General features: G+C 43.3%; 1 protein-coding gene across 11 annotated transcripts in view; it reads left to right on the forward strand.

Moving 5' to 3' along the window:
* The window catches only part of mast2 (microtubule associated serine/threonine kinase 2), a 391,407-nt gene that overhangs the window by 73,989 nt on the left and 290,157 nt on the right, over positions 1-27,261 (forward strand). For 7 of the 11 annotated variants that reach the window (XM_060919978.1, XM_060919988.1, XM_060919981.1 and 4 more), the window contains 2 exons: positions 25,603-25,750; positions 26,274-26,419. In XM_060919978.1, the coding sequence (XP_060775961.1) occupies positions 25,603-25,750; positions 26,274-26,419 (294 nt within the window). Of the gene's footprint in view, positions 1-15,671; positions 15,855-15,916; positions 16,058-16,613; positions 16,666-23,670; positions 23,716-25,602; positions 25,751-26,273; positions 26,420-27,261 lie in introns of those variants that run through there. The other 4 variants (XM_060919984.1, XM_060919979.1, XM_060919983.1 and 1 more) reach the window with 4 other exon arrangements.

The raw sequence follows: 27,261 nt of genomic DNA on the forward strand, positions 1-27,261 counted from the left end.
ACATCGGAGACGTAAAACTTCTGCACTAGTGACAGTTTGTAAACAAACATGGCCGCCAGGTTTGCTTTGTTAAAAACGGAAGATTTTGAGAGAATTTTGGCTGCCAGGTTGCTCTGTTGTGTGTAGATTTCGATGTTTGTTTGATTGATTGATTGATTGATTGATTGATTTTTTTTTTTTAAACTAAGTAAATTACACAGGGGAATTTGGCTTGACTGTGCTAGCGTTGGCCTTTGCTAACACGACACCGGCTGGACGATAATTCAACTGCCGCACTAACAGCACCGAGTTGTGGGTAAGCTAGTGTCTGTCTTCGCTTATGCTACGCTGGGTGGAAGCTAACTGGACTGCCATGCTAACAGCACCGAGTTGTGGGTAAGCTAGTGTCGGTCTTCGCTGATGCTACTGCTACGCTGGGTGGAAGCTAACTGAACTGCCATGCTAACAGCACCGAGTTGTGGGTAAGCTAGTGTCGGTCTTCGCTGATGCTACTGCTACGTTGGGTGGAAGCTAACTGGACTGCCATGCTAACAGCACCGAGTTGTGGGTAAGCTAGTGTCGGTCTTGGCTGATGCTACTGCTACGCCGGGTGGAAGCTAACTGGACTGCCATGCTAACAGCATCGAGTCACGGGTAAGCTAGCGTCGACCTTCGAGAATGCTGATATGTAGAGTGTATTAATAATAATATTGGTTGGCTTTTTTTCGCAGTATATCAAATGTATTCCATTCAGCTAGCATGAACGAGTCGAAGACAAGTTCAGTATCATGCTAGCTGAATGGTATACATCTGATATACCACGGAAAAAAGCCAGCCAATATTATTATACATACAGGACCCCCCCCCCCCCATTCTATTCTTCTAGCAGGATTTATTAATTTGGTTTGATAGCATGCAATATTGTTAGCATATCGCTTATCCTACGTGTATGATGTCACTCTACCCAATGGAGAATGAGCATTGAATATGGTTTACGATATTGCATGGCTGTCAAGACAACGTGACATCACATTTTGGAGATGTAAAACTTCCGCGCTAGCAAGTGACTGTGGCAGTTTGTAAACAAACATGGCCGCCAGGTTTACTTCATTAAATATAGAATATATAATATAATATATAAATATATATACCTGAAATGCTCCAGGGCAAGACTTTACCAACTGAAAGCAGGTTGCGTAATACATATGTTATTTACCAGCTGGGAGGTCCGTATCGTGAAATACCGTGACCAAGGTCTTGAAAGTACTGAGCGAGGCCCCCTGGGTTGAGGTCAATATTTAAGGCCGAGGTTACAGTATTTCACCATACAGACCGACCTTAAGCTGGTAAATAATATCTCATCTCATTATCTCTAGCCGCTTTATCCTGTTCTACAGGGTCGCAGGCAAGCTGGAGCCTATCCCAGCTGACTACGGGCGAAAGGCGGGGTACACCCTGGACAAGTCGCCAGGTCATCACAGGGCTGACACATAGACACAGACAACCATTCACACTCACATTCACACCTACGGTCAATTTAGAGTCACCAGTTAACCTAACCTGCATGTCTGTGGACTGTGGGGGAAACCGGAGCACCCGGAGGAAACCCACGCGGACACGGGGAGAACATGCAAACTACACACACAAAGGCCCTCGCCGGCCACGGGGCTCAAACCCAGGACCTTCTTGCTGTGAGACGACAGCGCTAACCACCACACCATCGTGCCGCCCGGTAAATAATATATTTATTTTTTTCTTTCCCAAATTCTAACAGAAAACCGAGCCACCATTTTGAATCCTCATTCACGGCTGTAATGCAAATTGCTTCCTCCTCGGTATACAAGTGCACTTCCATGGCAGGAAAAAAAAAACTACATTTTGCCGCCTATGTCGTCCCCTATTTATACAAAATTGAGTCATTCAGGATTCAGCCATGTTTTTGCTCGGCGTCAGCAACGGTTACAGATTTTAGCTTTCTCCTGAAATGTTTTCTTTTATTTCTTCTCCCTCAGGGTAGTAAAACTCGCTTTCGCTGTGAACACTGTCATTATCGCTATCCATGCTGTAAAATTAATGCTATTCTCCTGAGAAATGCAGAAATAAATGTTGACAAAAATTGCTACGATGTTTGTTGTTGTTGTGAACGAGCGAGTCGCCAGAGGTCCGTAACCGGGGTCCGTATCGTCGGATACGGACCCGCTTGCCAGCCAATCAGAGTGCAGGATTTGATGGAAACCAGACCGTGAAAAAAATAAATAAATTTATGTACCTCATATTTTAATAGAATTTTAATTCCGCGTGTCATGATGTGATCCTTTTATGCAACTTTCTGCATTTCAATAAATTTATTAGCACAGCAGAAACAAATGGATATGATCCTGCTGCCAGTTGGTGGATTACATGACATTACAAGGCTTGAAAATATAACAAAGACGAATGCAAAAGAGTAAAAGTGAAATAACTTGGACCTTTGCATATCTTGCATCACAAACACAAATCCACGGTGTGTCCATACAGCCGCTATGTAAGCTGAGGATTTAGTTCTAATCTTCACAACAGACCTACATTCATATATTTTACCACCTAATTTGGTTTATTTACCCAACTGAACCAGACACCAGATACTGGGATTATAAAGTATTACAGTATACAGGTGTAGAAGAGTCAAGACCGACAGTACAGAGTTTGTTTAAAGGATGTTGAGTTTCTTGTAAATAAGTCCTTGGGAGGAGCACAAGGCAAGCTTTATGATTACAGCAGCAGTTTATAGGTGGTGCATGTTTACAGTATCCAGATAAGAGTAACACCAAAACATCCGAGTTTTCCAGAACACACACTAGCCATGAACCCCTACGTCTACATCTTTACTGAAGAGAAGACACGCTGACCAAAATGTCCGATTAAATAAACACGTTTTCAGTCTCGATTTAAAGATCGAGATGGTATTACAAAGATATATTCAGGTTTTTAGAAGCAGTTTTATTTGCATTTAGACTTTTTTTTTTAATGTGTTAAGCAGTGAGGTACAGAGGTGGACAGTGATGAATTACATTTACTTGAGTTACTGTACTTAAGTACACTTTTTGAGCATCTGTACTTTTAAATCAAAGTCCTTCCTACGCCATGTGGCACATAGGGTGGTGCCGATCTCCATTTCCGTAGCACTTGGCCTCTCGCCTATTACATAGCTAGGGTTACAGTGGGGGGCTGGTCCTCTGGTAACCGTGAGAGTTTGACTCCCCACTCGCATTAGGGTGCATCAGTTGCCCTCACTTTCATAAAATCTGATGCATTTTTGTTTGGGTGTTCCTTTTCACCAATAAAGACATCCTGTAAAATTTTTTGACCATATTCAAAAGTCTAATGGTGGCACCATGAGGTTCATTTTTTGCCAAAAAACAATTTGTTTTCGTGTAAGGTTTGAATCACAATGTTGGACTCCATTTATTGATTCCTTGTGAGCCAGAGATCATGTTAAGAACCTTTGCAAGGGATTGAGAAGCATTAATGTGATTCATAATACATTTGTATTGTTTAAAAGTAGTTGAACACTGACTACGTTTACATGCACATCCAAATCGAGCTGCTGTCGGTAATCAAGCTGAAGGTCCCAGCAGGGTGCCAGAGAAATCCAATCCTACATGCACACAATGAAATCGGGCTATTGTGTGAGGTGCATTGTGCACCCGAGCCACAGGTGGCGCAACACGCCCCATCGTGTTGGTACACTTCCGGTTGTCGTCATGAAGAAGAGCTATTCAAGAGTGTAAACAAAGTTATCAGTTCTGTGTTCTCCATTGCGCGTTTTTCTCCCGTCCATGAATTTTAATATATTCAACTCCTTAAGCTGAATGAGCATGAACTCTGTCTCCTCATTGCTCCAGAAGTGCACGTTTCTGCTTGCCTGTGGCAGTGGGGGCGTGGTCAAGCGCCGGTCTGTGACAGGAGGGCGGAGCCAGGGAAGGTGAGTGGCAGAATCACTTCACCTGACAGTAATTAACCTGTGTTTGTGTGTCTTCCCAGTAACCGCGCCCTATTTAAGGAGGGAGAGCAGAGGGGACAGCTCATCCCGGGACTAGAACACAGCGTGTGCGCGTGTGTGTTTTTCTCTCAAGAATAAAAGTAGGCTGTTAAACTGAAAAGTCTGACAATAAAAAGCCTATTAGTACCAGAAGCTTTGTCCTGCCGTCCTCTGTGCTCCACCCACACTTCAGAGAGCTCTACATCCACATTTTCTCTTCTTCGTTTGTTCCTCCTGACCTCTTCTGCTGCTCGCTACTACTGTTGTCATGCCGACCGAGGCTGTTGTGTTTCCCGCTTGTGGTCTCGTCACTCGTCACTTCCGGAAGTAGCTCGACAACTAGCTCGATAGGGTATACATGCACAAAGTAGCTCGGCAGAAATCGCATAAACTAGGTCGTGTAGCTCGATTCCGAGAAATCAAGTTCGGTTCAATTTCAGCCGAATTAAGGTGTATACATGGCATTTTGAACTTCGATTTCAGTCGAGCAACGGCAGAAATTCGATTCTCTCTATGTGCATGTAAACGTAGTGAATGATTCAATGAACAGCTAAAACTCAAACTGTGCTTGATAATATATTTAGAATATTTACTAAAAATGTGGATCTAAGATATTTGGTATACTCTATAAGGTGCCATAATGTTTCATGAAAAGTGATCGAAATTTTGTCATAAAAGTCATAAAATAGCAGCTTTTTCCATAACTCTGAGCTCCTGGTGCCACCATTAAACTTTTGAATTTTGTCAAAATATTTCACCCAGTGTGTTTTCTTCCCAAAAGGAACATAAAGACAAAAATGCATCATGATCCGAGGAACTTTTCATTTTTAGGGGGCAACTGATGCACCCTTAGGCAGCTGGGCCATAGAAGGTTCACGCTGCATGCTGCACGCTGCACGCGTGTAAAGAAAAGTGGACAAACGTAGCATGACTTGCTCTGGGCCATAGAACGGCGTTCACGTTGCACGCTGCACACTTCACGCGTGAAGCGAGAAATGAACATGCATACTTTTTTCTAGGCGTGAAGACGGAAATTCCAGTCAATGCATGCGGTCACCGCCGCGCCAGCCAATCAGAACGGGTCTAGGGAGATAACTCTATGCTTTCAGGGGAAAACTTCAGAAAAAATATAATTGAATGGTATAATTGAAAAATAGTTCTTCATCGGGATTGTCAAGCAGATTATAGAATGTTCGGTGAAATTCACCACGGGTTTCTCTCAGAAGGAAGTGTTCTCGGCTCCAAATTCTGTTCCTTTTTCTCTTCCTCTGTCTCAGTAAAAGCAGAATGAGGCAATCGTCGTCATCCGAAGAGTCCATATTGTTGGTTACTCGGTCAAAGTAGAACAGACGCAACACGTGAACATCCAAGCATGAAGTTTAATGGCCCAGGGTCCGGTTCTTCACGTGAACGTGCAGCGTGAACCTTCTATGGCCCAGCTGCCTAACTCGCATCTGTATTGCAGTGTGCCTTGCCAGACGGCAGTAGGCACCATTTTTATGATGGTCTTTGGTATGGCCTGACTGTGAGTAGAAATCACAATCTCCCACTTGAGAGGCGGACACGCTAACCACTAGGCCAACTCGCGGTATCTGTACTTTACTTGAGTATTATTATTATTTTTTGGAAACTTATGACTTTAACTTGACTACATTTGAAAGACAAATATCGTACTTTTTACTCCACTACATTTCTATCAAGGTCCTCGTTACTATAAGCAGCTTTGAAAGTGGATTTTTCTTTCCTTTTCTAAAACATCATTTGGTTTTTTCGCAGGTGACACTGAGACAGCTGATCAGTAATCACTAGTCACGTCACATCCCTAGACTGTATAAAATCAAATTCAATTATTTCTCTGCACCATTATTTGAACCTGCTCAGTTGATGGCAGAACGGAAGGAGGCGGTTCTTCTGGGGAATGCTCTGGGGAAAGGATTAAAGTTTGGTTTCATTTTAAATGTTTGCTTTGTTTGCTTAAAACGAACCACGTCATGGCCTCCAAAAACTCACCGTCCAACCTGCAGAAGCATGTGTAAACATTTTATTCCAAGAGAAAGCTTGCAATGAAGTTATGTGCTTTTAAAGCTAGCGATGATGTAATAGCTATGCAGTCTGGTTAGTCAAATTACCTTTCTATGGATTTGCTCGCCAAGTTGCCATCACCATGTCCACGGCTAACGTTAACACATAGCTAGTTAACTTGGACACTGTTAGCATGTAAAAATGGAGTTATGTTAACCTGAATAATGTTAACTTATCTGAAGTCCTTTCAGAAATGTTTTAGCATAATCCTGCCAAATAAACAATGTAGAAATCTTTCTTTTCTAGTAGCGTCAGCTACCCGATATGATTTCGAGTTTGAAAAGCTTGCTAGCATGTCAGGTGGAGCTTCACTGACTAGCTAGCTTAACGTTAAACCACCATGACGGCACAGCATGCGTTCATTTTGTGAATTCACATTTCTGTCTTTGGTAACATTCAACATTGTAGGTTTTGTGACCTTGCATAATTACTATAGCGCCTCCGTGTTTTTTTTTTTTTAAACCAGTAGCCAAAGAGGAAAAACTAGCTAGCATCTTATTGATGATTCTGCTTGTTTTTAAGTTACGTTTTATTTTGTAACGTTCTACCAGGTGTTTATTCTACAGGTTCTACAAACTAGTCAGTAAATCCAGTCGGTTGCTTCAGAGGCGTTAGGTTTTGTAAGTGTTGTGGCAATAATACAACAATGCATTGACAGAAATATCCTGAAGTATTTTTAAAAGCAAATACTTGAGTACTTAAGTAAAAATTTGACTGGACAACTTTCACTTGTATCGGAGTAACATTTGACCAGTGGGATCTGTACTTTGACTTAAGTAATGAAGTTGGGTACTTTGTCCATCTCTGGCGAAGTAAGTAATTTAAAAAAGTAAAATAAAAGCCAGCATGGCCAGCATGTTTGTTGTCCCCAGATTTATTTAAATCCGCTCCAAATTGTCATCCATAAGTAGATTTCCCAAACCAGGAACACGCACTCTTCCGTTTATTGCAGCACTACTATCAGCCTTCTGAAACAGGGTCAAGAACATTTTTAAGAGGAGGCGAGGCATGATATTTCACATGGCTTAGTACATCTGCTGCAGCTGTGGGATACAATGGTCATCACTGTTCGAGGTGGAAGTGGGTCACGGTTAATTTTTACTACTTCTGTCCCACATATTGGTGTATTCCTGGAGTTGTTTTGTGTGTGGAGAAACTGAGCAAGGTTATGGTAGGTACGTGTCAGGGGTGGGGTGTGTAATCGGTATGCTTGTAGGTGCAGGTTCCTGGGGGCTGCTATTGGAGGGAGGTGGGAACACACCTATCATTCTGTCGTGAGGGAAGCGACCTGGGTGGAGTGCTTAAACACAGCTGCCTGTGTTATAAATTAAAGGTTGTGGATACATTTCATTATGTTGCTTGTGTTTGTAACGGTTTTGGATGGGCAATCATCATAAAATGCTCACTAACATGTATGGCAATGTGTACTCAGTGCTACTATTACTGCTGCTACTACTACTGAGTAGTACTAGTAGTAATGATGATAATAATGCCGCTTTTCCACTACCAACGCGGCTGAGTCGGGCTGAGCCGTGCCGTGCTGAGTTGGGCTGAGTCGAGCTGAGCGGGGCTGTTGGAGTTGCATTTTGACTACAACCGCGCTGAACCGTGCTGGCTGGAAGTGGGTGGACACATTGGGTGGAGTTAGCGAAAGTGGGTGGATATCACATGATGTCGTTAGGCAGCGCAAACAGTGACATCAGTGAGCTTTTAAGCGGTAGTCTCACGACCCGGATAGTAAACAATAAACATGGAGGACATGGAGTCGTTAGTGTTGCTGGTCTTGGTGCTGTGGCTTGTTGTCACCGACAACGCCAACAGATACTGGCAAGAGCGTATAGATGAGGCAAGGCGCATAAGGCTTCAGAAACTCTCGTAATTCGTAATTCTTCTTCTTCCGGGTTTACGGTGTTTACAGATCCCAGCGTGCTCGCGGGGCGTGTGTGGGCATGTGAGGACACTCCTCCTCACCAATCAGTGCACAGGGGAGTGTCTCCTCACGCCCCTAGCCCCACTCGGCTCGGTTTGGCTCGCTTCAGCCCCACTCCAAAACCGTGCGAGTTTTGGGTGCTAAGCAGGGCTGAAGCGAGCTGAGTCGTGCTGCTCTGAGGTGGTCGAAACGCGAGCCGTGTCGGGCTGAAGTGAGCTGAAGCGAGCTGAAAAAGGGTGGTGGAAAAGGGCCATAACACTCCTGCTGCTTCTGCCACTAATGCTGCTACTACTGTGAGTTAGAGCTGGGTGATAAATAGATTTTATCGATTAATTCGAATTTACAGTTAAGGACGATGTGTTTTTATGAAAATCTGTTTTCTCTCAGTTTTAACTTCCGCCACCAACGCTCCCCTCTGCGCATGTGCAGAACGGACTGGGCAGCAGGGACGGATCGGGCACTGACACTATAGCCCTCCTCCTGTGCGCTTGCCGTAGAGACACACAAACAACATGGCAGCGATTGGGGGGGGAAAGCCGCAACTTGTGCCCAAGAAAGGAGTAACTTCCTCTGTGATCTGGAATTGGTTCGGTTTTGCGGCGTCGGACGCAGACCAAACAAGTCCTCGTTGTAAGGTGTGTTTGAAAACGGTTGCTTCCAAAGGAAACAGCACGACGAATTTTTTCCAACACCTTAAACAGAAGCATGCAGTGGAGTGGGAGAAGTGCTGCTCCCAGCGGAATGAACATAGCCGCAGCACGAGCGCACCATCCACAGTAAAGCAAGCAACCGTCCCAGACACATTTTCGAACTGTGTGCCTGATGATAAGAATGGGGCACAGACGCTATCGCAATGTTATTTGATCTACAAGCTTGCTTTTTGGCTTGTTTTTGGTTTCTGGTTGCACTTTAACCCCAAAGGGGAAATTTAAGTGAAAACAAAATAAAGGTAAAACTTTTGAACCATTTCTTTGTCATCTGTAGTTTGATTTTTAGTAGGGGAAAAAAATCGGATTTTTTTTTTGTAGGCCATATCGGCCAGCTCTGCTGTGAGTGCTATGTATAGTGTAGGGCCAGTGATTAATGGAAATTACGGAATTTTTATAGTAAAACGGATTTTTGGAAATAATGTTTCTTTTTTTAATTTTTTTTAGTATATCTGCGCTTGTATTTATTTTTTTAACATTGCTCGCGTGTCAGAGTGTAATTGCCGCAGAAGGCTTCTGCGTAACTGCCGCTAACGCCCAAGCAGACATGCCTTTCTGGTCAAGGCAGCTTTTTCGGTGATTTGTGATTGGCTTGTGGCACGCTTAGCCAGCCAATGAGCTGCTTGTTTACAGATTCGCTCCCTGCGTCGCAACCAGAATGGCGACTGCGAAAAAGAAACGAATGCTCTGGTGACCAAGGATGCCATATGATGGCGAGTGTGGACGTTGAGCGCTCCTTTTCCATGTATAAACATCATCTAAATGACAGAAGATTCAGTCTCACGGAGACCAACACTAAACAACTTATAATGCCCTATCGTAATGGCGATATCGAGCAGCGTTTCTAGGTACCTTGAGAGTGCTCAATGACTGATCTGCAAGGAATATTCAGGACTGTCATTACAAAGTTAAACTCTTCTAGTCTGAGAGTGTGTCCTGTGTTTTGTTTGGAAACGTGGTTTTACGAGTTTGTGGTGTACTAAAAAAGATGGATATAGAGTAATATTTTTAAACAGTCAGTTATGAGTATTGTCATTACAGGCTCAGTAAGTGTTACTGAATATTAATCTATCCCTATTAATTTATCAGTTCTCTCAATATTATATTGAGATTATATATGAGATGGGTTTTAACGGTGATCCTAGTTTCTTGATTTATCTGTTTTGTATGTCAAGTAAAGTATTTTGAGTTCTCAATCTGTGATCCCACTTTAATTTTTTTTATTAGTGCAATTTATCAGCCTACTGTCAGTGTAATTGTTTTATAATTTTTTTTTTTTTTCATGAATGACTTCATCATGCAAAGGACCATTTGTGTCTAGAGATGCAATACTTTGAAACCCGAGTAAAATTATGCCAGCTAGAATTACTAGCTAAACTGGAGCCAAACAGAACAATTTTGAACTGAAATTGTGAAACGGAATTTTTCATTGTCCGAAACGGAAAAAGCCAGAGTTTGAAACGGAAAATCATTGGCTCTCATAGTGTTCCCCCTGGGTTCTGAAATGTATTTTTTATTTTATTTTTTTTTCCTTGAAAAATCAAGTCAAAAGTATTCTTCACCTTACTTATTTTTTTTCTTAGTTACTGACTTATCAAAGTGGACTTAATACAGGTTTATACCAACCAAACGGGCACACTTAAAATATTTGTACAGACACAATGCTCTTTCCAGTTTTTCTCGGGGAAACCCTGCAGTACTACTACTGGTACCACCACCACCACCACCATGACCACCAATACTGCTGCTGCAGCTACTACCACCAGTAATAATACGGGTTTGCTTGTTTTTCTTTTCATTGTTTCCATCATTAGCCTGACTTGACTGATCAACTTGAAACCTACCTGCTGTTACCATGAAGTAATTAGTGTCATTCCTCTGTTAGGTTAATTAAGTCTGTCATATTTGTTTTCTTCTAACTGTAAGTTGAATCCTGGCTAAATAATTCTAGTCCTTATAAGTGACTGGCTCAGTCGAGGGGGAAATCTGGTGAATGAGTCGTGATGACTGGGAGGGAACAGCGCTGCCATGCAAAAAGGATGGGATGGGACTGCTGTGGGAAAACATCTGGCAAAGAGGAAAGCCACAAGTGAGGAACATGAGCTGGCCATAAGAAGTTTTGACTGGATTGTCATAAGCCTTTGGAACTCTGAGAGGAGTCCATCTGTGAGATCTAGGTAGTCATTTTCTTATCCCAGCTCATTTCGCTAAAACCATGGTTTAGTAATCATCTTTGGCTTTAGCTGTGCGGTAATAACATGCTTCTGAAGGTGCACTCGCTTGCTTGCTTCTCTGATTGCTCAGTACTGTGTGTAAACAGTGTGCTTGTCAATCACCATCGTGTGCTGGTGATGCCTCTTGTCTACTTTTGAGCCCTGAAACTGGACCCAACCTATCACAGCAGAACTTTACAACACAGTTGGGCTGTACCAGTCAGCACTGCCTTTCTTGATGGCTCCAAAATCTCAATGTACTTCAATGCTGCCATCACAGAAGTGTAGAGCCAATGATTTTCCGTTTCAAAGTCTGGCTTTTTCCGTTTCGGACAATGAAAAATTCCGTTTCACAATTTCAGTTCAAAATTGTTCTGTTTGGCTCCAGTTTAGTAATTCTGGCTGGCATAATTTTACTTGGGTTTCAAAGTATTGCATCTCTCGACACAAATGGTCCTTTGCAAGATGAAGTCATTCATTAAAAAAAAATATATAAAATAAATAAAACAATTACACTGACAGTAGGCTGATAAATTGCATTAATAAAAAAAATTAAAGTGGGATCACCAGATTTAGAACTCCAAAATACTTTACTTGACATACAAAACAGATAAATCAAGAAACTAGCGCTACGTTCACACTGTAAGGCTTAATGCTCAATTCCGATTTTTTTGTGAAATCCGATTTTTTTGTGAGGTCGTTCACATTAACAAATATATGCGACTTGTATGTGATCCTCAGTATGAACGAAAAGCGACCTAAAAGTGTTCCGCATGCGCATTGCAGGATACGACGACGTCACACGCAGTGAGCATGGCCAGTGTTTACAGAAGTAAAACCGCCCGGTTGCGGTATGACCCATCCAATCTAGCTTGAATAGCTGCATCCCCCCAAATGGAAATCAGCTCCCTAACCTCTGCGTCCTTCCACTGAGAAGATTCAGAACCTTCACAGCCCGAAGCGTCCCTCGCATTGATGTCATGCGCAGGGGCGCAGATACGTTTTTTTGAACTGGGGGGGACAAAAAACTGGGGGGGACAAAGCTGCCAGCAACCCAACCCCAACCCCGATATGCCTGTCAAACTTGTTGTGGGTTACCATAGCAACCAAGCTTGAGCTCGCAACCTGTGTAGTCTGCGTAGCTCAACCAACTGAATATCAGTCTTTGTTTTGTTTTATGTGAGTTGTTGCAACTATGTATACACTGCTGTGCACCTCAATAAACCGAATGGTAATTAGTCTTTTGATTTTTCCGTGAGGTTTGCCTTATGCAAAGAAAGACAGCATAGACGTTTTTTCCTCCCTATAAGTGGGGGGGACCAAACGAGGTGAATTTAAATCTGGGTGGGACGAGTCCCCCCCTCTATCTGCGCCCGTGATTATGCGCCATGTTGTTGTAACTTTTTTTGAGAGACCCGCCGCCTACTTCAGCGCAGAATAGTGACGTTTGTGGCTTGTTGATGACGTGTAAGTCGGATGAATGCGACCTGGCGGTTCAGACTGAAGTCGCATATGAAAAGAGCGGATAGGAATCGGAATTAGGACCACATATCCAAACGGCCTGGGTCGGATTTGAAAAAATCGGATCTGTGTCGTTCATATTGTCAATAAAAGATCGGATACAGGTCACATATGGGCGAAAAGATCGGATTTGAGTCACTTCAGCCTGCAGTGTGAACGTAGCCTAGGATCACAGTTCACTAAAAACCCATCTCATATATGCAATATAATAGCATATATAATATCTCAATATAATATTGAGAGAACTGATAAATTAATAGGGATAGATTAATATTCAGTAACACTTACTGAGCCTGTAATGACAATACTCATAACTGACTGTTGAAAAATATTACTCTATATCCATCTTTTTTAGTACAACAAAACACAGGACACACTCTCAAACAGACTAGAATAGTTTAACTTTGATTGTAATGACAGTCCTGAATATTCCTTGCAGATCAGTCATTGAGCGCTCTCAGGGTACCTAGAAACGCTGCTCGATATCGCCATTACGATAGAGCATTATAAGTTTAGTGTCGGTCTCCGCGAGACTGAATCTTCTGTCATTTAGAAGATGTTTATGAAATGCGTGTTTTTTGGATTTCAGGTGGTCCTTGCATGTGTCAACCCTGACGAAATCAATGCTGTCGTCACAAAATTTAAAAAATAAAAATGTCACTGTCAGCGTAGAAATCGTCTGGAAATTGCTTCGCACGCTCAGAGGCCGTTACTCTATTGATAGGATGCATTCGTTTCTTTTTCGCGGTTGCCATTCTGGTTGCGACGCGGGGAGCGAATCCGTAAACAAGCAGCTCATTGGCTGGCTAGGTGTTCCACAAGCCGATCACAATCCCCGACAGAGCTGCCTTGACCGGAAAGGCATGTCTGCTTGGGCATTAGCGGCAGTTATGCAGAAGCCTTCTGTGGCAGTTACACTTGGACATGCGAGCAATGTTGAAAAAATGAATACAAGCGCAAATGTACTAAAAAACCATTCTTTCCAAAAATTCCGTTTGGCAGTCAAAAATCCGTTTCACGATAAAAATTCCGTAATTTCTGTCCGTTTTCTGTGATTGCGGAAAATCATTGGCCCTAGAAGTGTAAGTTACCTTTTGCCAAGGGCACTGACACAACCCTGGCTTTTTTTTTTCTTGTTGGTAACAGGATGGTCCTTTCAGTCTTTGGCCTGGAGCACAGACACTACGTTCACACTGCAAGGCTTAATGCTCAATTCCGAATTTTTTTGTGAAATCCGATATTTTTGTGAGGTCGTTCACATTAACAAATATATGCGACTTGTACGTGATCCTCAGTATGAACGAAAAGCGACCTAAAAGTGTTCCGCATGCGCATTGCAGGATACGACGACGTCACACGCAGTGAGCATGGCCAGTGTTTACGGAAGTAACCTAAAGTTTCCTGTGTATGACAGTAGCCAGCATGGAGTACCTGGCGATGATGCAGTTGTTGTTGCGACGGAGCCAGAACATGCACAATAGCCTGATGTTAAGGAGGAGGTTGAGAAGGAAGAGGGCAAGGGTTTTGGCTCAGGCGTTCTGCGGGGTAGTGACTGCAACCTCCGTTCAAAGGAACGTGTGGGTGCGGAGTCGCATTGATGTCATGCGCCATGTTGTTGTAACTTTTTTTGAGAGACCCGCCGCCTACTTCAGCGCAGAATAGTGACGTTTGTGGCTTGATGATGACGGGTAAGTCGGATGAATGTGACCTGGTGGTTCAGACTGAAGTCGCATATGAAAAGATCGGATAGGAATCGGAATTAGGACCACATATCCAAACGGCCTGGGTCGGATTTGAAAAAATCGGATCTGTGTCGTTCATATTGTCAATAAAAGATCGTATACAGGTCACATATGGGCGAAAAAATCGGATTTGAGTCACTTCAGCCTGCAGTGTGAACGTAGTGACAGTGTCTATTTCTTACAAAGAAAAAAAATGTGGAATATTTATTCTTCTGACCACAATACACGTTTCTACTATGTGATGGTCCATCTCCGAGCCCAGAGAAGTTGATGGTGCTTCTGGACGCAGTTAATATAAGGCTTCATTTTCGCACAGTAAAGTTTAAACTGGCATTTATGGCTGTAACTCTGTATTATAGTGTTTGACAAAGATTTGCCAAAGTAATCTCAAGCCCATGAGGTTATTTCAGCCGGAGATCAATGACGGTTCTTGATGCAGTGCCATCTGAGGGCTCCGAGATTACAGGTGTTCAGATTAGGCTTGCGCACTTTCCCTTTCTTCCACGGTCCTTGAATAATTTTATATTCTGCACCATAGACGGAGAAATGCATCCAAATCCCTTCCTCTCTTTCTTTGAGGAACGTTATTAAATGTTTCAATAAATTTCCTCACACATTTGTTGACGAACTGAAGATCCTCGGCCTAGATTTGCCCCTCAAAGACGAGGCCTTTCCTGGAAACTGATTTTGTACCAAATCATGATTATCAGTCACCTGTTGACACCACGTTTCAAATCACATCTTTATTTCATTGTTTTATCTCATTACTAGACCTAAATCGCCCCCGTCCCAACTTTGTTTTGGAATGTGTTGTCGGCCTGAAATGCAGGAACGAGTGTAAATTAACAAATGAAATGAAGTTGACCAGACAAAAGATGAAATATCTTGGGTTCAGACTAGGGCTGCACAATATATCGAAAAAGTATCGATATCGCGATATCATAGTTTGCGATACACATACCGCAAAAATTACTTAAATTTCGATAAAAGGCACATTTTTCTGTGCCGTCCAATCACATTTGAATGTCAACAAGCGCCGCGGGATAACTCCGCCCCCTATTGCAAAACAAGTAAAAGCCTCGTGGTGATGGCGGAAGGCGGGAGCAAGTGTGGTGAGACAAACTTGTGTGAGGAGGAACTGGTTTCCAAAAAAAAAAAAAAATGCACGTCTGCTATTTGGAAGTACTTTGGATTCAGGAGGGGTGATGTACTGCAAACTCAGGTACTTTGCAAGACATGTACCTGTAAAACAGTGGTGGGGCGGCTCACTGGGACAAACACTGCTGTACAGAAGCATAAAAATATAAAACCGCGCTCTCTCTCTCTCTCTCTCTCTCTCTCTCTCTCTCACACACACACACACACACACACACACACACACACACACACACACACACACACACAACACCTCTCACTCTCTCACACACACTACCGCTCTCACTCTCTCACACACACACTACTGCTCGCTCACTCACACATGCCACCGCTCTCTGTCTCTCTCTCTCTCACTCACTCACTCACACACACACACACACCCCACTGCTCTCTCACCCGCATGTGTTATTAACAGATTGTGTTTGAGTTTATGGTGAATCTGTGTCGCTCACCTTCATCTCCCGGGAGCTGCTGAAATTGCCATTTTGAATGCTTTATCTTAATGTAATGTAGTTTTCAGTTTTTTGTTTACTTCAACTTAAGACATTTTCTGCTGCGCTCACAAAAATTAAGAGATTTAAAGATGATTGATGGACACTATTGCAGGTGTAGCCATGTTTTTCCAATAAAAAATAATGTTGGAATGGAAGCGATGCATTGGGTGTTTTTTTTTAAATGCTAGATACAGGGCAGAACGGCGAGTAGAGGTAAGAAAAACATTATATATTTAATTATCGTGATACGTATCGATATCGAGATATTCAGTCATGTTATCGAATATCGCATATTTTTCTGATATCGTGCAGCCCTAGTTCAGACTGTCTGCAATGAAATACAAGTCAAAGTAAATTTAGAAATCGCTTCCTTTTTTTTTAAAATATGCATTTGCTCTACTGTTCCATCTTTTTCTGATTTGAGGTTGTAACTTAGCAGCTGGCTCACCTCAATCTGCTCATCAGTCATTGAAAATTTTCCTCGGATGCTTGTTTACTTCAGTGCTCGTCATGTTTTAAAAACGTCACTGTTTATGTCCACAGCTACACAGGAATCATGATTTTTTTTTTTGCCTTAGAATGGAGGCAAAAACAGTGGAGGATGCATGTGTGCTGCCTGAGCCTAAGTTTTTGGACACACCCAGAGTTTCTCTGAGTGAAATTGTAATCGAAAATAAGCTGCTGAAAGAAAATCAATTCGTAAATTCTGAGTAGTAGTTTACTAACCAATTTTGTGGTTATATCAGTTCTTGGGTAATTATTATGGCTGTGAACAGAAGTGTCGCAAATCGCACTCCGTCATGGATAAAGATGATGATGAGGTACGAAAACCACCTGTGGAACGTTTGCATGTTTTTTTTTCTGACAGTGAGGGGAGATGTCAGAACTGATGGAAGAAAGAGGCTAATATTTGAAGCATGTGTCAGCTGTGGGTTTGTTTGTGTTACAGCTCAGTCGTGGAAACGCTCTTGGACAACTCTTGTGTGCTAGGGTTTTAAGGCCGCAGTGTGTCAGGCCATCCAGATGTTCTGGAGTCTTCTGACTCCACAGAGAGGATGTACCGTAACTGGTTGTGGAGATGTGCCTGGTTTCCATTTCCCATCCCTCCGTTAAAAGAACACAGCATTTCACTGGCAACACGAACCGCATCATGAAGTCTGTTAGTGTTTGTGGGTCCAGAACATTTTTACCACTCGACGTGAAGTATGAATATTGTCTTGACTACTCTTGTGATTCTTTTTAATGGTCCGCTTCAAGACAAGTCATCTTGTTTGTCCTTCTGTAACCAAAGCAGTACGTTTTGTTGAAGCCATAACGATGTTCTGTCATCTCAGGAGACTATTAAATAAGAGATGGAGATGATGCAGGTCTGGCTTAGGGTGATCACGGGCTCATAAGAGGGGGAGGAAGTGGTTTGTGAATCCTGGCCCTGTTTAACATCTGTGTTATAGATCACACGCCTTCAAATACGGGCCCTTGAATACCACTGTAGCTCCACTGCGTGTAGAAACCTGATAATATGAAAAAAATGTTCATAATGATTCATGCTAAGATTTATTGCGCTCACAAGTGGACAGGTAGTAAAGTTATTCACCATCAGACTGGGCAGGTAAAAGCTTCAGTGTGCTGCCACATCAAACTAACCCTAGTGGCTCTGCCAAAAATTGTTAGCGAATGAAATGTGAACGCGTATAGCGAGGTAGTCAGCGAGAGAAGTGCACGACTACAGACTCAGCGAAACATAAGCACATGCGATTATGTAGCACAATGTGTTTTCACCCTCGAGAGAATCATTGGCCAGCGTTTCAGCTCTGGTATTCTGTTTTCACGTCGCATGTAAAAGATATTATTTAAGGCTGACTAGTATCTTTATTCTCTCTCTCTTTCTCGAGAAATATGTTTAACCGTATTTTTTTTTTGCTGTGAACTTGGGTTTTGTCAGTATTTTCACATACCTGCGTGTTCCTGAGTCTGAAGTTCTTCCAGCAGTCGTTCATGCTAATTAGACCTCCAGGCAAAAATAAATATTGTACTGTGCACAAGTCTTAGGCACCCTTTTTTTTTTTTCAGACAAACTTTTTGTGATAGATATAGAGCCAGTACAGAAACATTTTAGCGTCCCAAATGTTTGTTTTCCAGAACAAAATTCAGTGTTACAGGAAAAAAAGTTTGTATCTGAGCAGCGTATTACATAAGAAAGCACTTTTCAGATTAAAAAAGAAAACATAATGAAGGCTGCTGGGTTTTGGTGCAAAATTAAGAAGCGAGTGTGACAAAGTGTCCAGAAGAACTATGGCTGGTTCTGTAAGATGCTCAGTAAAACCTACAGCCCATCCATCCATCCATCCATCCATCCATTATCTGTAACCGCTTATCCTGTGCAGGGTCGCGGGCAAGCTGGAGCCTATCCCAGCTGACTATGGGCGAGAGGCGGGGTACACCCTGGACAAGTCGCCAGATCATCGCAGGGCTGATACATAGACAAACAACCATTCACATTCACACCTACGGTCAATTTATGCCGCTTTTCCACTACCAACGCGGCTGAGTCGGGCTGAGCCGTGCCGTGCTGAGTTGGGCTGAGTCGAGCTGAGTGGGGCTGTTGGAGTTGCATTTCGACTACAACTGCGCTGAACCGTGCTGGCTGGAAGTGGGTGGACACATTGGGTGGAGTTAGCGAAAGTGGGTGGACGTCAGGTGATGTCGTTATGCGGCGCAAACGGTGACATCAGTGACCTTTTAAGCGGTAGTCTCACGACCTGGAGAGTAAACAATAAACATGGAGGACATGGAGTCGTTAGTGTTGCTGGTCTTGGTGCTGTGGCTTGTTGTCACCGACAACAACGCCAACAGATACTGGCAAGAGCGTATAGATGAGGCGAGGCGCATAAGGCTTCATAATTCTCGTAATTCGTAATTCTCCTTCTTCCGGGTTTACGGTGTTTACAGATCCCAGCGTGCTCGCGGGGCGTGTGTGGGCATGTGAGGACACTCCTCCTCACCAATCAGTGCACAGGGGAGTGTCTGCTCACGCCCCCAGACTCACTCAGCTCGGTTTGGCTCGCTTCAGCCCCACTCCAAAACCGTGCGAGTTTTGGGGGCTGAGCAGGGCTGAAGCGAGCTGAGTTGTGCTGTTCTTAGATAGTCGAAACGCGAGCCATGTCGGGCTGAAGCGAGCTGAAGTGAGCTGAAAAAGGGTAGTGGAAAAGGGCCATTAGCGTCACCAGTTAACCTAACCTGCATGTCTTTGGACTGTGGGGGAAACCGGAGCACCCGGAGGAAACCCACGCGGACACTGGGAGAACATGCAAACTCCACACAGAAAGGCCCCTGTCAGCCACTGGGCTCGAACCCAGAACCTTCTTGCTGTGAGGCGACAGTGCTAACCACTGCACCACTCTGCCACCCCCTATAGCTCATTTCCTTATAAAACTGCACTCATTGTACTGGAGACTACCTTTTTTTTCCCCCATGCATTACTGCTTACTGACCTTTATAGTGGTGTTTTATTTATTTATTTAGAAATATTTCATTATTTTTAAGCCATTTGTGGTCTCCAGCGTTTCTTTACATGTGCCTAAGACTTTTGCACAGTCCTGTAGCTCTCTCAAAAATCTGCTCACTAATGTTAACATTAACATATTAGATGATATCTAATCTAACATTTAATATCCCAGACTAATATTCATGATTAACACGATTAGTATGACTATTGTTAGTAGTATGAACTAACGTTAGACCTAGTCGAGGCTCATTGCAATTGAGTTGTAACCATTTGAATTTTTATTTATTTTAAATAGGCCTAACTGTTCGGTCTGCTGTTAATATTCAAATACAGCAGTAAATCTAAATGTGTGTGTGTGTGTTCGAGTTACAGTGGTGCTTGAAAGTTTGTGAACCCTTTAGAATTTTCTATATTTCTGCATAAATATGACCTAAAAGATCATCAGATTTTCACACGAGTCCTAAAAGTAGATAAAGAGAACCCAGTTAAACAAATGAGACTATTGGAAAAATGTTTTGTGGATGGATGAGACCAAAATAGAACTTTTTGGTTTAAATGAGAAACGTTATGTTTGGAGAAAGGAAAACACTACATTCCAGCATAAGAACCTTATCCCATCTGTGAAACATGGTGGTGGTAGTATCATGGTTTTGGCCTGTTTTGCTGCATCTGGGCCAGGACAGCTTGCCATCATTGATGGAACAATGAATTTTGAATTATACCAGCGAATTCTAAAGGAAAATGTCAGAACATCTGTCCATGAACTGAATCTCAAGAGAAGGTGGGTCATGCAGCAAGACAATGACCCTAAGCACACAAGTCGTTTGACCAAAGAATGGTTAAAGAAGAATAAAGTTAATGTTTTGGAATGGCCAAGTCAAAGTCCTGACCTTAATCCAATCGAAATGTTGTGGAAGGACCTGAAGCGAGCAGTTCATGTGAGGAAACCCACCAACATCCCAGAGCTGAAGCTGTTCTGTACGGAGGAATGGGCTAAAATTCCTCCAGGCCGGTGTGCAGGACTGATCAACAGTTACCACAAACGTTTAGTTGCAGTTATTGCTGCACAAGGGGGTCACACCAGATACTGAAAGCAAAGGTTCACATACTTTTGCCGCTCTCAGATATGTAATATTGGATCATTTTCCTCAGTAAATAAATGACCAAGTATAATATTTGTCTTTGTATAACTACTTTTAGGACTTGTGTGAAAATCTGATGATGTTTTAGGTCATATTTATACAGAATTTTTTTTTTTTTTTGGCTATAATATTAATTAAAACTAACAACAAGTCTCTCACCCTTAGCTTCATTTATTTATTATGGTTTACTGCTGTTTGTTGTATTTGTTTTTGAAATGCTGGAACATTTGATATGATTATTTTAAAGCCATTTTTGGTCTACCTTTCTTTACGCGAGCTTAAGACTTTTGCACAGCACTGTAGTTCTACACTTGGTCAGATTATATCTCTGATGTGTGTAGTGCAGCAGGTGGTGCGTCACTCATTACCTTTAAACGTGCACTTTATGGCCAAAACGTTTGTGGATATCTGGCTACAACAGACGTGATTGTTGCTCCTCACATTCCAGATTTAGTCCCTTCTTGCTGTTATTATCACCTCCACTCTTCTGGGAAGGCATTCCTCTAGATTATGGAGTGTGGCTGTGGGGATTTTTATCCATTCAACCACAAGAGCATTAGTGAAGTCAGGTACTGATGTTGGGTGAGGAGGCCTGGGGTGCATTAAAAGCTAATGTCCTGAATATGAAATGTGCTTGTTCCAGGCGCCCGGGTTACTGAGTTAATTGGAGAACAAAAGGAAGATGGGGAAAACAGTCACCATGTCCAATAATACAAGTGGGGCAGAGGGAGAAATTTGATTTCTTGTCGACTGCATTATTTAATCTGTTCAGCCGAATACGTTAATGTTAACATCTACCGACGAAGTTAGACGACTGCGTACCTTCAAACAAAAGCCTGAAAGGTCTGGATAGAAATAAAACACTGTTATTCTTTTGTTTGTTTCTGGCATGTTTTCACGACAGTTATGAGAAGCTTCATGGACTGATGATGTGTTTTGGTTACTGCGCCTTCTTTAAACAAATGATTACCCACTGAGGGTGTGGAAAAATGTGTACTGTTCCACAGTTTAAAACTGAAATACCATTTGACGCCCGTTATACCCAGGCCATCTCTGGTTTTGTCTTTCGTCACTTCCTCCGCTCTATAATCCTGTGTTTTGGTTATGACTGATTTTCATGACGAGTGGTATTTGTTACCATTCACTACTGACAAATGAATTTTGAATGTTTTTACATGTGTGGAAGTAGGTTCTCAGGGATCGTGTTCTCTGACTGCTTATCCAGATGTGAAATGTTAAATAAGCAGCAGTTATCTTGTAGATTCTTTTGTAGATCGGCCAAAGTGTTTATGTATTTGAAACACAACACTTAAAATCACTCAAGCCGCCTTTAGTGCAAATCGCAGATTTTTAGTTTTTCCACAGAGACAATGTAGCCAGAAATCTTTTGCATTAGATAAAGTCTGCCTGAGAGTGCCACTGTTTTTTCAGTCATAAGATTAATGTTGGGAATAAACAGTCTGTCATTCTGGCATGTATTTTCCTGCCCATGTACTGAACTTTGGCAGCATTTGTGAAATAAAAGTCTGACTCATTCAGTGTGATTTATGAAGGAATTTTGTTCAGCGTGTGGCATGCATGGTGCACGCCAAACCTCGTTTTGAACAATGCATGGTTGTTTTTGAATCAACTTGGAGTTTTTCACAATGTCATTAGACTACCGAAAAAGTTTCATCAAGTCATTCTGATTCTGTGAATGTATGAAGCCTCATATGCCAGACTTATGAACTTGGCGTTCTCTTATGAAGCACGGTGTGTACCTTTACAACTTTCTCAAAGTGCTGTTCGTAAAAACAACTTGGAAAACATGGATATAAAGAATGACAGCAGCAGAGCATCTTAATCAGTTCCAGTGTTCTCCACGGGCGCTTTTTTTTTATATAAAAGATTTTTTGGGGGGGCTTTTTGTTCACCTTTATTGCATAGGACAGTTTAGAGACAGGAAATGAGCGCGAGAGAGAGAGGGGGAAGGCTTGGGAAATGACCTCGGGTTGGAATCGAACCCGGGTCCACGGATTTATGGTATGGCGCCTTATCCACCTGAGCCACGACGCCCACGGGCGCTTTTAATGTGCCGCACCGCCACGTTATAATTCTGGCCTGCCACCCTTCCCTTGGCCAAAAAAGAAAAAAAACATCAGTATACACCAAATAAATCGTAAAGTATTCGTTTTATTATAATTTTGTAACTATTTAACATGCAGAAGACCATTAAACGAATGCATACGGGGCTACCTGAAGTGGCCACGCGATTGCAATAGAAAACCATCCGGCCGGCTGCATACAGATTGTGAGACAGAGCTCTGCAGATTGAGGTCCAGCAGCTATTTAGCAGTTATTTAGCCAGCAGCTAAATAACTTTTTCGGTGCACACGTGGGTAGCGTTATTGTGCAACGGTTACGCTTATCTATCGTCTTTTCTGACCATACACAGTTACAGTAATCATATAACAGCACACACGCACAAGTTAAGTTCAGGTCTTTATTTTATGTATCTGTGATTGCATAGGCGAGAGCTGCATTTTCCCGTTGCTTCACTATTTGTTTACTGCAGGACTTGCGGGTTCCTGGGTCAAAGGACCCGAAATACGGAGGCCAGGGTGGCTTTGTAGTGCCAGTCTCGGGCACGCGCACCAGCTCGTGCATTGATTGGAGTGGTTTCACCCAATTAACATTGTCTCTCATCTCATTATCTCTAGCTGCTTTATCCTGTTCTACAGGGTCGCAGGCAAGCTGGAGCCTATCCCAGCTGACTACGGGCGAAAGGCGGGGTACACCCTGGACAAGTCGCCAGGTCATCACAGGGCTGACACATAGACACAGACAACCATTCACACTCACATTCACACCTACGGTCAATTTAGAGTCACCAGTTAACCTAACCTGCATGTCTTTGGACTGTGGGGGAAACCGGAGCACCCGGAGGAAACCCACGCGGACACGGGGAGAACATGCAAACTCCACACAGAAAGGCCCTCGCCGGCCACGGGGCTCGAACCCGGACCTTCTTGCTGTGAGGCGACAGCGCTAACCACTACACCCAATTAACATTGTGTATTGTAAAAAATGTATGCATTTATTGTAGTTGGATATTTTTTTTACGCATGGAAGTTCATTTATTTTTCACACACAGAAAAAAATATAATTAATTCAGGGATATGCAACAGGTGTATCAGTCTCAACTGAAATGTCAAATGAGTCTCACATTGACAAAGATATGTCCAGTAAGTGTGTTAATTTTTTGTAAAATGATTTTAACAATGATTTAACATTTCTTGTCCATTTATTGGCCAGTTTCACTGTCAAAAAAGCCCAAAGTCCCTGAACTCTTTATCTTAAATGATGGTTGGTGTTCTAGCTTCCATGTCCAAAGTTGTGTCAAACGTCCAATATCATCTTGCACGTTTTGAAACTTGTGTAAATGATCCAGCATTGCTTTATAAAATATTTATCTAGTTGCTCTTGAATTATTTTTTCTCAAAGGTACCCTTTAAATAACACGTTACCAGGAAAAGACTAAATCAGAATTATCACATACCGGGGCGGGACGGTTGTGTAGTGGTTAGCACTGTCGCCTCATAGCAAGAAGGTTCTGGATTCAACCCCAGTGGCCGATGAGGGCCTTTCTGTGTCTTTGTGGGTTTCCTCCAGGTGCTCCGGTTTCCCCCACAGTCCAAAGGCATGCAGGTTAGGCTAATTGGTGGCTCTAAATTGACTGTAGGTGTGAATGTGAGTGTGAATGGTTGTGTCTCAGCCCTGCGATGACCTGGTGACTTGTCCAGGGTGTACCCCACGTCTCACCCATAGTCAGCTGGGATAGGCTCTAGCTTGCCCCTGACCCTGCACAGGATAAGCGGTTACAGATAATGGATGGATGGATGCTATCACATACAGTACATTGTGAGACGTAATGTAATCCGAATGAAACCTGCGCTTGTATTTTCTGACACAAAACACGTCGTAAGTTATACTTTCCACTGAGATGATCCATGTTTCTTGAATGAATACAGCAAAACAGCTGCAGTGAAACCACAATGTATAACATGAAGAAACCTTTATTCATCACATGCACACTTCAAGCACAGTGAAATTCATCCTCTGCATCTGAAGCAGTGAACACACGCGTGCGCGCACACACCCAGAGCGATGGGCAGCCCAGAGCGCCCGGGGAGCAGTCAGGGGTTCGGTACCTTTCTCAAAGGCACTTCAGCCCAAGGCCGCTGCATGTCTTTTGGATTGTGGGGGAAACCGGAGCACCCGGAGGAAACCCACGCAGACACAGGGAGAACATGCAAACTCCACACAGAAAGGCCCTCTCCAGCCGCTGGGTTCAAACCCAGAACCTTCTTGCTGTGAGGCGACCGTGCTAACCACTACACCACTGTGCCGCCCATGAAATGAAGGATGACTTTGAGTGAAGTCATGATCATTCCTGACTAATCATTTGAATTCTTCATAAATGAATGAATAACTGTTGTTGCACCAATGACTGTGTTTTGCGGTCTGTCTGGTCTACTTGGTAGAGTTCATCCGGTCAATGCAATTTTACTGTTTTTGTTTGATCACTTTTTGGTATTATTTGTGTATAAATATCTCGGGTTAACTATACAAAGTAATAGTGAATGAAGAAGAGAGTGCAAGCAGGTTGGAATGGATGGATGGATGGAGGAGAGGAGGATGTCAGGAGTGATTTGTGACCGAAGGTTGCCAGCAAGAGTGAAAGGGAAAGTGTATAAGACAGTAGGAAGAGTAGCGATATTGTATGGTTTGGATACAGTGGCACTAAACTGCAAGTAACGGAGTTGAAGATGCTGAGATTTGCATTGGGAGTGACGAAGTTGGACAGGATCAGAAACGAATATATTTGAGGGACAGGACTTGTAGGGCAGCTTGGAGACAAAGTGAGAGAGGCGAGACTGCGATGGTTTGGACTCGTACAGAGGAGAGATCCAGGGTATATTGGGAAAAGAGTGCTGGAGATGCCAGGTAGAAGGAAAAGAGGAAGAGCAAAGATATAGGAGGAGACAGAGGGATGTTATCTGCTGTTCAGGAACAGCTGAAAGAAGAAGAAAGGGTATTATTTCACCAATCTCTCTCTCTCTCTCGTGTAGAAGGAGGCAATGGTGCAGCCTGCCCTGCTCTTTCGAAAGCTGAGTAACCCTGACTTATCCACTGCTGCAGGAAAGACCAAACTCCAGCGGCAACACAGCCAGGATGAGAGCCGGGCCCACCGTAGCAGCATGGCTGCCGGCCTAACTGGTATGGCACACACACACGCGCGCCTCATTTTCTCAAAGCACACTTGGAGATCTAGTCCTAAGACCCGTTGAAGACATCATCATCATCATCACCCCCCCCCCCCCCCCCCTTGAATAATGAATATTTCTGTTGTGAACAAGGCATAAAGACTAAAGACATCTTCTGTTATATAAAAGTTCTAATTACATGTTTAAGTGCATCTCGAGTTATTTACCAACGGAAAGGACACCCACCAATACTTAGTTAGACTCCTGCACCAATAAGGTCGCTCAAAATACATCATCATCCCAGACATCATTATACAACCCACTCGCCCAAGTGCAAAAATACTTTTCTGCCGGGAACGAGACATAACCGCCCTCACCATTATAAATGTAGTTATGATGATAATGCATTAACTGAGAAGCATAGAAATACTGTGGCTTCAAGACCTGCTTTCAAGATAATTTCACAATATAGAACATAACTGCTGAGCACCATTTTTGATTTGCTGTTTCTGAGCGAATATCTGTCTGTGTGTTAGGGAAGCAGCTCTTGCCTCTGTCCAGCAGCATGCACAGCGGTGTGAGTCAGTTGACCTGGCATCAGCAGGCAGGAGAAGCAAATAACCTCATCCGCATGAGGAACCAGACACTGGGTCAGTCTGCTCCGTCTCTAACTGCAGGACTGGTGAGTGTGTTCTCACACACGGGTGCACGCTGACAGAAGGACATACTCGTGTATACATGTTGTAGTAGCTTGCTAACAAACTTGGCAGAGATGAGTGAAAAGCAGCCAGGTTAGATCAAGTGATGAGACTGCCTGTCTTAAAAAAAAAATTTGTTCTTGGATCAGTCTTTGGCTGAAGCCGATAGAGGCACCTGTCTGTTTGTGTATGTTGAACCGAGTTTGAGCGTGTTTTAAGAATCTAAGCTGGTCATTGGCGTACCAGCTTCAGGTAGTGTTTCCACAGCCACGGTGTGGTGCCACTGTGTACTGATGATGTTACAGAACATCAGTTCGTGATGTAATCCTCCATGGCCGAATGGTCCTAGAGCACTATCCCTGCCAAGCCTCAACGCCAGGCGTTGCCCAAATGCCCGATTTTCCCGACTAAGGCGCTCGGGCAGAAATATTTTGGCGAGTTAGGCCGATTCGGAGGGGCGGCACGGTGGGGTCATGGTTAGTGCTGTCGCCTCACAGCAAGAAGGTCCGGGTTTGAGCCCCGTGGCCGACGAGGGCCTTTCTGTGCGGAGTTTGCATGTTCTCCCCGTGTCCGCGTGGGTTTCCTCCGGGTGCTCCGGTTTCCCCCACAGTGAATGCGTGTGTGAATGGTTGTCTGTGTCTATGTGTCAGCCCTGTGATGACCTGGCGACTTGTCCAGGGTGTACCCCGCCTTTCGCCCGTAGTCAGCTGGGATAGGCTCCAGCTTGCCTGCGACCCTGTAGAACAGGATAAAGCGGCTAGAGATGATATGAGCCCCATTCGGACACACCTATGGTCAGGTTCTTTAAGCACAAAAATGATTTTCA

Source organism: Neoarius graeffei, chromosome 4, assembly GCF_027579695.1.
Source record: "Neoarius graeffei isolate fNeoGra1 chromosome 4, fNeoGra1.pri, whole genome shotgun sequence".
Taxonomy (NCBI): domain Eukaryota; kingdom Metazoa; phylum Chordata; class Actinopteri; order Siluriformes; family Ariidae; genus Neoarius; species Neoarius graeffei.